Source organism: Ustilaginoidea virens, chromosome 6 (genome assembly GCF_000687475.1).
Source record: "Ustilaginoidea virens chromosome 6, complete sequence".
NCBI lineage: Eukaryota > Fungi > Ascomycota > Sordariomycetes > Hypocreales > Clavicipitaceae > Ustilaginoidea > Ustilaginoidea virens.
Window position 1 is genome coordinate 1,282,177 of NC_057321.1, and position 13,707 is coordinate 1,295,883.

The 13,707-nt window shown below is 62.2% G+C and overlaps 6 protein-coding genes across 6 annotated transcripts; 2 read left to right on the plus strand and 4 right to left on the minus strand.

The window, feature by feature from the left end:
* Positions 1-439: 439 nt before the first annotated feature.
* Positions 440-3,428, minus strand: UV8b_07287 (uncharacterized protein; the record flags this gene model as incomplete). Its single annotated transcript, XM_043144784.1, has 2 exons — positions 440-3,053; positions 3,196-3,428. 2 exons carry the CDS (start codon positions 3,426-3,428, stop codon positions 440-442), a joined length of 2,847 nt encoding a protein of 948 aa, XP_043000719.1.
* Positions 3,429-5,225: 1,797 nt separating this feature from the next.
* On the minus strand, positions 5,226-6,132 carry UV8b_07288 (uncharacterized protein; the record flags this gene model as incomplete). The annotated part of the gene is made up of 5 exons (XM_043144785.1): positions 5,226-5,581; positions 5,717-5,796; positions 5,872-5,876; positions 5,953-6,057; positions 6,130-6,132. 5 exons carry the CDS (start codon positions 6,130-6,132, stop codon positions 5,226-5,228), a joined length of 549 nt encoding a protein of 182 aa, XP_043000720.1.
* Positions 6,133-6,807: 675 nt separating this feature from the next.
* On the plus strand, positions 6,808-7,987 carry UV8b_07289 (uncharacterized protein; the record flags this gene model as incomplete). Its single annotated transcript, XM_043144786.1, has 2 exons — positions 6,808-7,877; positions 7,933-7,987. 2 exons carry the CDS (start codon positions 6,808-6,810, stop codon positions 7,985-7,987), a joined length of 1,125 nt encoding a protein of 374 aa, XP_043000721.1.
* A 718-nt stretch (positions 7,988-8,705) lies between these two features.
* Positions 8,706-9,235, plus strand: UV8b_07290 (uncharacterized protein; the record flags this gene model as incomplete). Its single annotated transcript, XM_043144787.1, has 3 exons — positions 8,706-8,721; positions 8,779-8,979; positions 9,072-9,235. The coding sequence occupies 3 exons, from the start codon at positions 8,706-8,708 to the stop codon at positions 9,233-9,235; spliced, it is 381 nt and encodes a 126-aa protein (XP_043000722.1).
* A 248-nt stretch (positions 9,236-9,483) lies between these two features.
* Positions 9,484-11,058, minus strand: UV8b_07291 (uncharacterized protein; the record flags this gene model as incomplete). The annotated part of the gene is made up of 6 exons (XM_043144788.1): positions 9,484-9,592; positions 9,683-9,862; positions 9,933-10,018; positions 10,095-10,123; positions 10,204-10,743; positions 10,824-11,058. The coding sequence occupies 6 exons, from the start codon at positions 11,056-11,058 to the stop codon at positions 9,484-9,486; spliced, it is 1,179 nt and encodes a 392-aa protein (XP_043000723.1).
* A 388-nt stretch (positions 11,059-11,446) lies between these two features.
* Positions 11,447-12,707, minus strand: UV8b_07292 (uncharacterized protein; the record flags this gene model as incomplete). The annotated part of the gene is made up of 3 exons (XM_043144789.1): positions 11,447-12,214; positions 12,358-12,512; positions 12,590-12,707. The coding sequence occupies 3 exons, from the start codon at positions 12,705-12,707 to the stop codon at positions 11,447-11,449; spliced, it is 1,041 nt and encodes a 346-aa protein (XP_043000724.1).
* Positions 12,708-13,707: the final 1,000 nt, after the last annotated feature.

Consider the following 13,707-nt stretch of genomic DNA (forward strand, 5'->3'; position numbering starts at 1 on the left):
TATGTACTTATACCTGTCATGCGACGCTATGTCTAATCCTGGGCTGTGCTCGCCGCCAATGCCAGGAAATTTACCGTGGACAAGGTGAGGCTTTACGGAATAAGACGGGGCAACACAACACAACAAGATGCGAGCAAGAATACGGACAGAAAAAGAAAAGAAAGGAAAGGAAAAGAACTGCAAAGGCTGCGACGACAAAAACCGTCAACGCGTCAGAGAACCGGTCTCTTTGAAATGTCGAAATTAAACTCAGTCTATATAGCCCGTCCGTGGCTTCAGTCCGCCCGTGGCTTCATGCTTCAAAACGCCAGCTGCATCCCCGTCGAGGCGGAAGAGGGCACAAAAAAAAAAAAGACAAGAAATGCAAAGCGCAACATCCAAATATGCTCCTGCAACATGCAGCAAATCACACCCCGCGCCCCACCGACAAAGCCGGGCGTCAGTATCCCCCCCGCCGTCTGGATCTGCCGGCACCGATATCAATCCGTTGCATCTCCTCCATCAATGACGCGTCCGCGCCGCCGTTGGCTCCGCTCATCAATGGCAGCGGCACCTTGGCAGGTACAGCAGGCCCTGCTCCATGGTGTGCGTAGTGCGGCGCGTAGTTCTCATTGGGGTAGTCGTACGAGCTGCCGCGCCGGGGCCCGCGGGTGGGGGTGTACTGCCCCTGTCTCTCCTGATAGTTGTCCGGGGAGATGGGAGCAAGCGGGCTCGACGCCGACGCCGACGCCGACGCCGACGCCGAGTGGCCGGGCGATCCGCGCGGCATCTTTTTCTGGAGCCGGTTGCGGCCTCCCGTTTGGGGAGTTCGCGGGCTCTCCGAGGACATGTAGGAGGGCGGCTGCTGGTGCTGGTGCTGGTGTTGGTGCTGGTGTGGCAGCGCTGGCATGGACTCTGGCCGGGTAGCAATGCGCAACGGTCGTCGGCCGCTTGGAGGCATGGGCTGCGCTCCGGATAGGGACGGCCTCGCCCGCGGCTCGGGGGACGCCTGCTTGGGCTTCGGGTCGGGTTCTGGAGCCCACGATTCCACGGGAAGATGGTCAGACGGATCAACTTCTCGGCCATCGTGGGTGATGATCTTTGCGTTGGCATCCGCCACCTCCTCCCGAGAATTGCCCGCGCCAGGAGAGCTCATGATTGGATTAAACGCGTCGTAAGAGTCCGGGCCAAAAGGTATGTCGGAGAGCCGGCGGTTCTCGGATGGGGGAGGCGCTGGGCTGACAGACTTTCTCCGGATGGTGTGCTGCGGGTTGGGGTTGGGGTTGGGGCTCGGAGAGTTACGCGGCCTCGCTTGCTGTGGATCCGATCGGCCGGAGTAGGTCACGACGGATCGAGGATCCTGTGGCTGCGAGCCATAGGCGTGAGGTGAGCTGCTGTACGACGGCGGGTCCTCGCTTCGGTGACGGCCACGCGTCGCTATCATCTGCTGGCCACCGTGGTTGTTGTCGTATCGGTTGCTGTATTGAGAAGTAGGAAAAGCGCCCTCATAAAACTCCCGAGGCATTGCCGGATCAGCGCCTGGGGATAACGACAGGGGCGCAGCGGCGGGTTCGTAGCCTATCGAATGGCGATGCTGACGCGGCTCAGCTTGACAGTGTCCGCTGGGCCGCGAGGGCCGACCGGACTGCGAATTGTAGGAAACCTGGGAGGAACTGGTTGAATAGTCCACACACGACGATGGTGAGACCAAAGAGGGATGGCCTCCGTGATCCGAGTACTGCCGGCGATCGCGTTGCGGAGAATGAGCATGGCCGGCGTAGTGACCGGAGACGCCCCAGGGGCGGCTCACGTTCTGGGCTGCTGCCACGCTTGATGCAGAGTTGTAGCCCGTGTCATCCTGATAGGCGGCTGGCCGCGAGCTGTTTTGCCTGTAGTTTGCGGTCGGCGAGTCGGGGGCGTCTTCGACGGTAGGTTGCATGGATCTGTGGTGCGGGCTGTAGCTGGGACTGTAGCCAGGACTACGCGGCTGATGACGCGAAGAGGGAGATTCACATGGCGAGTCAATGCGGGAGGCGGTGTGGGTCAGAGTCGAGCTTGCTGGATCGTACTGCTTGAAAACAGGCTGACCAGGATACGCAGAGATGGAGTGCCTGTGAGCCTCGCTCTTCAGGACGTCATTTCTCATGGGCGTCGAGGACTTTGGGGGCGAGAGGTCGTGGGGGGTGCGCATGGGGGCTTCCGGGCCAGCGCTACTCTGTCTCGATCGATGAGCCGGGGGGGGAGGCGGGGGGGACGCCTCGTAATCAAATGCTGACGGCGCTCCTACCAAGTCGTCGGGCAGCTCATGGGCTTCCGAGAGGGGGGAGCCAGAGCCATGGCCATATGCACTGGAAGGATCGGGTTGGTGCTGGTGCTGGTGCTGGTAAGGAGAAGAAGCTTGTCGGTTCTGATGGAAACACCGGTCGTCTTGAAACCGTGAGGGAGTTCCGAGCGATTCTCTAGAACGACGGCCGCGGCGCTGCGCCGAGAGCGGGGAGTGGGTGCCGTAATGGTCCCGGTCCGGTTGTTGCCTGGCTCCCTGAGGCGACGGCGTATTGTATTCCACGCTCTGAAGAGGCGACTGGGAGGGAATAAAGGCCGGGTGCGACGCCGGCTTGGCGTGAGATCGAGGCGTGTGGTGCTGGGCATGATGGTGCTCTTGCTGCAGAGGTGCCGCCGCAGGAGGAGGAGGAGGAGGAGGAGTAGCCGGGGCCGCCTCGCCAGTCACGGGGTCCGAGGGCAAGGGACGTCGCTTGACGGGTGTTCTTTGCTGGAGCGAGGCAGCGCCATCTTGCTCGGCAGCGACCGACTGCTTCTGCTTGGCGACGGCCGGCTTGTCCGGCCTCGGTCTGCTGTCGTAGAAGGTGATTTCGACCCTGATCTCGCCGGCGTACTTGCCTCGACACGTCAAGCCTTGCCACATGTCGCTCTGGCCACCTCCGGGGACAATGATGGTCTTCAGATCGATCCATGCCTCTCCAATCAGATCCGTCTTCTTGTCGTCGTTGAAGACGGACATCTTAAGCTGGTAATAATCCGGCGAGTCGTGCACCGTAAAGCGGAGTTCCTGGTCCCTGCAACGGGGAAAAAGAAAAAAGTAAGCATCAAGCGAGCGGTTTCGCAAACTGGCCCAAAAAAAAAAAAAAAAAAAAAAAAGCTGCTTGCGACTGGGCGACGACGGGGGAAAGGGAAAGAGAGAGGCTTTGTGCTCCGTACCATTTCGGGGTTTGGCCGCCTCGAAGATCCGTCGTCGTCTTCTTTGCCTCCTTGCCCAATCTCGCAGCGCAGTACGGGTCCTGCTTGCCGATGGTTTTCCTGTTGGGCAGGTTCTTGGCTCTGTCGACAACAGCCACCAAGGTGCCAATGATGGGGCCGTCGACCGACATGTCGGCGAAGATGCCCGCTGTGTGGCCTCCGTTGAGAGCAAACGTCTTTGGCTTGGTGGCCATTGTTCGGCCGCCAGTCCAGGGTTCTTGAAGGGAGGGAGAGGGAGGGACAAGGGGGTTGGGGGGGATGATGATGATGATGATGATGCTGAGCTGGAGCCCGGGCCCGGCTGGGACGGCAAAGTCCAGGGGAGGCCGATAACTTTTGCTCGACAGTTGTTCCGACTGATGGCTTGGTGCTTGTTTACATTCGGCGCGGTGGGAGGTACGGACGGACTCGGGAGTTTGTCGCGAGTGCGGGCTAGCAGCGCAGATGATGGATGCTGTGGTGCGGAAAGCAGAGCAGCAGGGAGCGAGCAAAGTCCAAGGAAAGGCATCTGGAAGAAAGCTGGGTGACGCTTTGTTTTTGTCTGGCTGGCACGCGAACCCGGGAAGCTGTTCCCAAGCCCTTGCATAAGCTGGAGAGGCTGGGAATCCGGATGCGGCGAGGCCCCAGCCAAGCCTAGGTACCCACATGCAGGTATCTGGGAACATGAGGTGTACTCGTGTGGCGCTGCGGCATGCCCAGGCGCAGCGCAGCGATGGCGGGGGCTGGCTACATGTACCTACCTAGGTACCTATGTGGGTATGTGGGCTGGCCGGACAGTGCGGGCGGGTCGGTCTATAGCTGACCAGTAGGCGTTGGCCTTTGCTAGATCTGGTGGCTGGCTGGCTGGCTGGTTGTTTCCACATCCTTGCAAGCTACATGTATCGACTGGAACAAGCCACCCCTGGAACTACATAGCCACACCTTGCGAATCGCAAGGGCGGCGTCCCTGCTTCTTGCGCGCAACAGCAACAAGGTTCGGTGCTGCGGCGGGAAATCATTCCTTCATCACGCCCACTGTCCATTCCGTACTTTGATCCATGCACAAGGTAGAGACAGCAGCACGAGGCACTCAATGCCTTTCGTGTCTTGGCTCGATTGGTTCTCCACTCCCAACAGGTCCACTGAAGATGCAAAGCCGCAGCTCAGCTCAGCTGGCCCAGCTGCCAGGGCCAAAGTCGCAAGCCTCAATGATGAAAATCCCCCGGCAACCCGACGGGCCAAAACCTTACACGTCGGCGTTGTGGGGCCTCTCGGCAGCTCAAGGAAACTACCGAAAACAGATTCCACCAGACGTCTCCTACGGCTGTCGCTTCCGAGTTGACGCACCTGACTGAGGGTAAGCTGGAAAAGAATAATCAGCCCTCTTGTCGTCGTCTCTTTCTGGGACGATCAAGCCGGGCGCTTCAAAGACGGCAGCTTGCATTCCTGCGAGGCGGTCCCCGTTGCTCTCTGCTTGGGCGGTTGCTCCGGTTCCTTTGGACAAGCGTTTGTCCATCGCGGCTACTCTGCCTGTGCTAGGCCCGGGGTTTCTTCTCCTTGCGGGGGCTCTTTCGTCAAGTATGCACTATGAACAGGCCGTCTTGGGCGGCTGGGACCGTCCGAGCGAGTAGTGGGAGACGGTGGTGTATAAGAGGAAAGCAAAGGCCAAGGTGAGAAGAGGCTAAGCCAGGGCACGTCTTTTGACAAGAAGTAGGTACCCTCTCCATGGATTATGCAGCTATGATTCGGTCGAGCATGAAGACACGCACATTGCAGACTGTCGCATTGACCTTGGCCGATGCTCTCTTTTCGCTGGCAAAACACCGTCCACCAGAACGTTCTGAGCATGGATCTGTTGGACGCCGGGTATCGTCCACAGGCATCGCCGGAAAGCTACATGTCTCAACTCCCCCTGGCCGAAACGCTCAACTCAGCCGACGGCGCAAAAGCACGGCTGAAACGTCGGCGTCGACAACCGACAGCCGACAGCCGACCGTCGACCGTCGCCCCCATCACCAATCGCACCCTTTGCCCAGCATCTCAGCCAGCTTCTCCAGATACGTCCTGTCCAAGTCATCGAAGCCGCCCACGACCGCGCAGTCGACGTCGATGACGGCGACGACGCTCTTGACCCCGCCGCCGCCCCTGTCGGCCAGAACAGGCACGACAATCTCGCTCCTGCTGTCGCTGTCGCAGGCAACGTGGCCAGGGAACGCGCCCACGTCGGACACCAGCTGCGTCTCCGCGGTGGACGCTGCCGCGCCGCAGACGCCTCTGCCAAACGCGATGGTCTGACACGCCACTTTGCCCTGGAAAGGGCCTAGAATGAGCCGCTCGTTTGCAGCCGACGGGTCGACGACGTAGAAGCCTGGAGGCGGGGGGGGGGGGGAAAGGGTTGGAGGGGGCGAAATGCCTCGTGTCAGGGCTGCAGCTCTTTTCCCCCTTTGCTCGGGTGCGGTTCTCGCTGGGGCGGTTGGGTTCGGGTCTGGTCAATTCGTCTTACCTGCCCAGTTGACCGCGTTGCTGGGAGACGGCAGGGACCTGTAGGCGTGCCAGAGCAGCGACGCGGCATTGGCCAGGTTGCTTTTGCAGGACTCAATCAGCCGTTGCGCGTTGTCGCCAGCCCTTGGTAACCCCCGCCAGCACGCGACGACTTACCAAACCTTGTGCCCCGGGGTGGAAGGGGGGGTGGAATCAGCGGCGAAGAGAGAAGCAGGTTGCTTTGCCGTGCCGACTCACCCAGTTGCGCTGATCCGTCATCAACCCCTCGGCCTGTAGTAAGACTTGCTCGTATGCGTCGCTTTTGGTGACGCCGTCGGCAAAGCGGGACGCATCAGCGTGGACCTGTGTCGCTGCCGTTAGCCGGGGAAGGGGGGGGGGGGGGGGGGGGCCAGCAAGGGCATTGGGGACTGGTACCATTGCAAAAGTACGGCGAGCCCAGCCGGCTGGGAATCCGCGCAGATGGGGGGCAGAAACGTGGCGAGCCTGCGGGTGTTGTTGATGTCTGGTGGTTTTCCTACCCGTCGTCGTCAACTGGTCCAAATGGGCAGACGGTGCCCGGCCGAGGGTTTTGGTCTGGTCAACCGAGCAGACCCACTGTAAACTGTAAGCTCACTGGCCACACAAACTTGTAGAGGGTAGGTTGTACATGGACCAGGTTCATGTTACTCGCGGCAAAAGTTGTTCCATCTCGTCTTTTTTTTTTTTTTTTTTTTTTTTTTCCGCCGCCCAGACATGCAATGCAGTGCATGTTGGCCGGGCTGGAACGAGCTATTCCTGCGTTATTTGAACCCAACGTCGATCGTTTTGCCATGGACTTTTTCTCACCGTCATTCTACAGCAAGCCATTCATAAACACGGGAGTGGTGGAACTGCTCTCAGCCAATCAGCGTCGCTGCAAGCTGTCCAGAACGGAGAGAAGCACCAGCCCCCCTAGCCATCATGACTACCTACAGTATGTATGTTGTGACCTAGGTTGGCCCAGGACTGGTGCAACTTTTTCCCCAACATTGATGTCTTGAAGCCCCCCCTTCTTCATGTGGACGGCAAGCCACCCGCAACCGACCGATCCCCTGCCCGAACCAAGCCGCCGACATGAAGGCGCCAGTTCCATGGAGGCAACGCGCAGCCTCCCATAGCATCAGCAGCATCAGCATCAGCAGCATCAGCATCAGCAGCATCAGCATCAGCAGCATCAGCCGCAGCACCTTCCTTACGCGCGCCTCATTCGCCGCCCCGGCTGCCTCCGCCGCCCGTCCTCAACGACGCCGAGCTCACGACGCACCGCCCAGCCGCCGCGGCCAGCGATTCCCAACGCCCAAGTCCCCGTTGCTCAACCCGCCGGCCTCGACGCGCCCCCCGCCGCTCGACGTGCCGGCCCGGGGCGACGCCCCCTCCACGTTCCGGTACCTGCTGCAGCTGGGCAAGGGCTACCTCCGGTTCTACAAGGACGGCCTGCGCGCCGTGCTGGCGAACCGGCGCCTGCTGCGGGACAAGCTCGCGCGGACGCCGAGCGAGGAGCGCCCGTCGGTCTTTTGGCGGCGGCCGCCCCCCCGCGTGCCGCGGACCTTCTCCCGGGCCGACTGGGTGCTCCTGTGGCGGGTGCGGCACGACCTGCTGCGGCTGCCGCTCTTCGGGCTGATGCTCGTCGTCATTGGCGAGTTCACGGCCCTGGCGGTGGTCTACGTGGACGGCGTGGTCCCGCACACGTGCCGCGTGCCGCGGCAGCTGCGGCGGGGCCTGGAGAGGGCCGAGCAGCGGCGCCGGGCGGCGTTTGACGACCTCGAGGCCCGGCACCCGCACGGCGTGCTGAGCCCGCGCGTCGGGCCGGCCGTCGCGCGCCGCCACGTCCTGCGCAGCCTGCACCTGTCGGGCCGCCTGTGGGACCGGCTGGGGGCCGCGGCGCCGCACGCCCTGCTGTGGCGGCTCAAGGGGCGGCCGCGCATGGCCTTTCTCGACGGCGACGACCGGGGCCTGATCGAGGACGGCGGGCCGACGGGCCTGGAGCCCGAGGAGCTGCGCATCGCGTGCGCGGAGCGAGGCATCGACGTGCTGGGCCGGCGCGAGGCCGAGCTGCGCACCTGGCTGGGCGACTGGCTGCGGCTGACGGCCGCCGAGGACGCGGCCGAGAGGAGGAGGCGGGTGGCAGTGCTGCTGATGACGAGGTGAGTCCGGGAACCCCTGCGGCCCGACTGCCGTGCTGACGACGCGTTCCGCCAGACGGGAGCATTGGCCGCTGCAGCGGGACTTTGCCGTGCCAGACTGGGAGCTGTAGGGGGGGGGGGGGACGACGGCAGTGCAGCGCAGCTGGGGCAATATATGTGCGGTAGAGTCGGATTCGGTTTGGGGGGGGGGTCATGTAAGCTGGCCCTCACGGCCTCGCGGCCCCACGGCTCGCATTTGATGGCCGCTTGTTTTCCATTCCTCCGGACCATTAGGCTAGGATCAGAATGACGAATCCGTGGTCAAGGCATCCTGCCGCCGCACCGAAAACGCGTGACCCCCGTGCCTGCAGAGGCACCAGGCGGTCCCTCCTCGTATCCGGGCCGCGGCCGGCCCTCTGCATTCCTCCAGTCGCCAACGCCCCCACCAGTCCAGACCAGACCCCAACTGGTACGGAGCACACAACATTGAACTAGTCTGGAAGCTACTTGAGGCTAGGCGCAAGGACCCAGCACCTGCAAACCCACGCCGCTACAGTACTGTAGCCCCCTAGCCCCCCCCCCGCCCCCCCCAGAGACAGTTGACCCGCCCCCCCGGCTGGAACCAGACGCAAACGCCCAGGCCGAGGCTCCGTCACATGCCTGCCCGTCCTCCGCCGCCCATTTAAACAACCACCACGAACCCTTTTCCATTGTCCATATCCACGTCCCTTTCCCTTTCCCTTTTCTCCTTTTTGCCCCGGCCTCCCCCCCCTTTACGGCTTCTCTTTTTTTTTTTTGGAAAACTACCCCCTCACCGACCCGCCGAACCACATCACCAACATCACCACCATGGGTTTCGCCAACGGTGCGTTTCGCTTGCCACCCTGCTGCAGGTTCCCCCCCCCATGCTAACCCAGGCCAGCCAAGTTCCCCGCGTCGACTGCGTTCGACCTCATCGACGCCGCCATGGGCGCCTCCGACTCCGAGCGCAGGGCCGCCATCAAGCAGGCCAACGGCGTCTTCGCCTTCACCCTCAAGAACAAGGCCGGCGAGACCGAGAGCTGGCACATTGACCTCAAGGACGCGGGGCGCGTGGGCAACGGCACCGGCGCCAAGCCCTCCGGTATGTTTCTTTTGCAGCTCGAACCGCGGGGGGGGGGGGGGGGGGGGGGGGGGGGGGAGAAGGGCACGAGCTAACGTCGCCGTTGTGCATAGTCACCCTGCTGCTGTCGGATGAGGACTTTGGCAAGCTCGTCGAGGGCAAGGCCAACGCGCAGCGCCTGTTTATGTCGGGCAAGCTCAAGATCAAGGGCGACATCATGAAGGCGACCAAGCTGGACCCGATCCTGAAAAAATCCAAGGCCCAGGCTAATCTGTAAACGGGGGCAAAAAAAAAAGAAGAAAAAAAAAAGAGGGAGAGGGGGTGGGCTGGAAAGAAGGGAGCAGCGGGCGAGGGGAAAAACACTACGCTACGAGGGCTGCGCGGGCTGCGCGGGCTGAGGGAGGCGATGGTGCACTTTGTAACATGGGCGAACGGAGGGCTGTATCTGCGCGCATAGACGTAATATACCACGTGTCGGTGTTGCACACCCCCCCCCCTCGTGTGTGCCAGGCCGAGCGTGCCTCGTCACAGCTCGGTTGCGAGCATCCGGATCCTCTGCTTGGCCCCCTCGCGAACCTCCACAACAATCTCCCCCGCCGGCATCGCCTTCTTGACAAGACCGACGCCGGTGCCGCTGCCCGAGCATCGTGAGTCAACATGTCCCGTGCCGTCCTAGGCAGAAGTGCTTTTGGAGGAAGAGGTGAACGGGGAAGGGGAAACCTACGCCCACGTCTTGACGAGCTTCGCGGCCTCCTCGCTCGAGTAGTCTTCCTTCAAGCTCGTCTGCAAATCCTGGACCGTGGCGCCGTCCAGGAACCGCTCATGGATGCAGCTGACAACCGCTCGGCCGTCGTACAGCGGTCCCCACAGCGTGAGGCTGCTGACCTGGTCGTTGAACGGCGATCTGCAGGCGCCCAAAGAGTCAGCCAAGGCTTGACTTGGCGAGCGACAGCCCCGTCCGGGCTCCAACTTACTTGAGTGTGCGGGTGCCGCCGTCGACGGTGTCGAGGACAATCTGCTTCCGAAAGTCTGGATAGCTCGACTCCACCGCGACGGCAAACTAGCAGCACAAACCAGACCAGACGTCAGCGCAACCACGCCTTCCACGCGACCCCGGGAGTAAAGCATGTACTTGCCCTCGTGCCCATGACAACGCCGTCGGCGCCTACAAACGACTCGTCGTCAGCATCTGCCGCCGCGCTCCGTCGTTCCGGTCCCGTCCGGGCGCAGGATTCGCGCGCTCACCCAAGGCCAGAGCCGCGGCAACCCCCCTCTCGGTCGCGATCCCCCCCGCCGCCAAGACGCACACCTCGCTCGCCTCAAACTCGCCCCCCCGCTCCAGCAGCGCCCTCACCTCCGGCACGAAGCTCACCACCCCCATCCCCCGGCGGAACTGGTGCCCCCCCGCGTCGACGCCCTGGCAGACGAGCGCGTCGGCCCCGTCGCGCAGCGCCTCCACCGCGGCGCCGACGTTGCCCACCTGTACGAACACCCTCGGGGGGGCGGGGCTCAACGCCCTGAGCGAGCGGATGATGCTCGCGTGGGGCTTGACCTGGCCGTCGGGAGCGAAGAGCCACACGGCGGCGGGGCGGTGCTCAGCGAGGATCGGCAGGGCCGTCTCGTCGAATCGAGAGATGCTCTGGTGGCCGGTGATGAAGCTGACGCCGACGCGGGCGGTGCCTGACGGGGCGGTGCCCAGGAGCGCTCGGCTCTCTTGCAGGTCGGAGGCGAGGGTGGCGAGGTGCGCCGAGGACGGGGTCAGGTCGTACACGGAGGGGAGGAAGCCTGGTTGGATGCGGGGGGGAAATAGTAAATCGACGGGAAAGGAATGACGTGCCGGTGGTGAGCAGGGGGTTTGGGCGTACCTATGCCGCCGGCTTTGGTGACTTCCGCGGCTAGCTTGGGTGTCGCGGCGCCGAGCATTGGCCCGTTGCAAATCACGGGGGACTGGGTCCATGGGAACCAGGCTTGGAGCAGGCGGGACGGCATGCCTAGTACGTCGACGCGTTGTGCTGGTTGGTCTGAAGCCTGAAGCCTGAAGCCTTTGGCCTTGGAAAGGGTTTTGTTTTGGTGCTGAGGGGAAGTGAGACATGGTGGCATGGTGGCATGGTGGCATGGTGACATGACGCTTTTGCACGGCTTCCAGCGGGGGTTGTTTGGGTTGTTTGGAAATAACCAATCAGACAAGTGCAGCCAGCCTCTCACGGGACCCTCGGCAACTTCCACGGCTTGATGTGCCGGGCGGGCGGGTTTGAACTTTGCGCCGTGAGCACTGCCATGACATGACGGGACTTTGTTTCTACATGCATTAGGTACCTACTCCTATACTTGCTGCAGGGCAGGTACCTCAGATACTACTCAACCAGTAGAGGTTCCCCTTTTTCCCTTTCATCTCCTTGAACATCCTCGGAGGGGGGGGGCGCAAGGTACTGCAGCAATTTGTATTGGCAGCGTTTTAAAACGGGAAACATACATAACCAGGCCCCCCCTAGAACCGCATCGTGACGGCAGGAGGCTTATTGTTCAGCACTCTGTCAATCTCGTCCATAACCTCGGGCGTCAGCTGGTCCACGGCCGCGACGGCCCTGCAGTTCTCGAACACCTGCTCCACCTTGCTGGCGCCCGTGATGGCGGTGCTGACGTTGGGGTTCTTCAGCACCCAGGCCAGGGCCAGCGTGCTCAGCTTCATGTTGAGCCTGTCGGCCACGGGCTCGAGCCTGTTGACCTGCGCCACGATGCCGTCCCACGTGTCCTGGCTGGTGCGCTTCCAGTAGCCCTGGATGAAGTCGACGCTCGTCTGGGCGAAGCGCGAGTCCTCGGGGATGCCGTCCCGGTACTTGCCCGACAGGATGCCCTGGCGCAGCGGCGACCAGACCGTCAGGCCGAGCCCGGTCTCGCGGTACAGGTGGGCGAACTCGGCCTCGACCTTTTCGCGCTGCAGCATGTTGTAGGCGGGCTGCTCGGTGACGGGGCCGACGAGGCCGAGCTTGTCGGCGTACCGCCAGGCCTGGGCGATCTCGTCGGCGCTCCAGTCCGACGTGCCCCAGTAGAAGGCCTTGCCCGTGTCGATGACGTGGTTGAAGGCGCGGACGGTTTCCTCGATGGGCGTGTGGCGGTCGGGGCGGTGGGCGAAGATGACGTCGACGTACTCGAGGTCCATGCGCCCGAGGGAGGCCTTGACGCCTTCGACAATGTGTTTGCGGGAGAGGCCGGTGTTGTTGACTGCGTTTTCTCCGTTTGCCTGGCCCCAGTAGATCTGGGGTAGGGTGAGAGGGAAAAAAAAAAACAGAAAAAAAAAAAAAACGAGAGGTCGTTGTCAGTGGACGGACGGGATCTGCTGGGAAGGAGGGGGGGGGGGGGGGGGGGGGGGGGTTCGGTGTTCTTCCCGCTCTCTCTCACCTTGGTGGAAACAACAATGTCGTTGCGCTTCCAGCCAAACTTCTTGATGGCTTCGCCCATGACAATCTCCGACTCGCCCCCCGCGTAGCCCTCCGCGCAGTCGAAGAAGTTGACGCCGCAGTCGTAGGCTGCCTTCATGCACGCAAACGTGCCCTCTGTTTTGCGGCGACATGTATCGGCCCCAGTCAGCTCCTGCAGCTTGCGCGAGACGAAACCGTCCACCCCCCCGTACCTCTGTCGACGTGGCCGCCGTACGTGAGCCATCCGCCCAGGGAGACGGAAGAGACCTGGAGGCCGGATCGGCCCAGGAATCTGTACGTCATGGGCGGCATGTCGGCCGGCTTGGACATGTTGGGCGAAACGAACTTGGGTCGCTGAGGAAGGCTGCCTTTTCTGGTGTGTCGAGGCTCGATCCTTCTTTTGCCCCGAACAGCGCAATGTATGCGAAGAGGAGGGGGGGGGAAAAGAAAGAAGAAGAGAAGAAGAAAAAGAAGAAGAAGAAAAAGAAGAGAGAGAGAGAGAGAGAGAGAGAGAGAGGCCGCTTTGTGCGCAAGAGCCGGGGGAGCTGGGGTTTCTTGGGTTCGATGTGCTCCCTCGTTCAAACCAGGCGTCAATGATTGTCTCGTCGCCAGACTTCTGCTGCGTCAACGAAGTTGGCCTGCTATTGGAGGGCGCGACGCACCCGTCCCCCCCCACCAAAACCCACGGCCAATGGGAGGAGTCGTACAGTAGCTCCTAGCCGTGGCTTTGTGCCAGCAGCAAAGGCCGAGGGTCCGGTCCCTGTCGCGTCGTTCCGAGGTCACGTTTGTCGGCGGTGAAAAATCTCCGGCCAATCAGGAGTCTGTGCCGGCTACACAAGACGCAAGACGCAGCTGAAAAACGACGAGGGCTTGCTTGCTCGGCTCGACGCGCTTGGGAGGGAGCTGGGATGCCGTGACCCATCCCATCTGATATGTCGCCGGAAGCGAACCGTCACAGACCCTGTCCCAACCATCGGACGGCCTCCCTGCCTTGCCTTGCCTTGCCTTGCCGTCGTGCAAAGTTCCCAGGCACGCAGGTGCTTAAGAGCCATCGTCAAAGCACCCGCTCCGGCTTGTTCCCGCTTCGTGCTCGGTCGTGCTCAAGCTGTCATTCGACCATCACCGTTGGTCCGGTCGTCTCGGATCACCACCAACATGACATGGCGGTCGCTCACCTTCACCGCAGGCCGTGCCAGGAACAAGTGCCGCACAGTGCGTGCCCTCTGTCCGCCATCCCAGACAAACAAAGACAACAAAAAACATGCATGTAGCATGTAGCCATCACAGCAGGGTCACGGTCACCGCTGCAAAGTCCCGCCGCAGCCCGCCC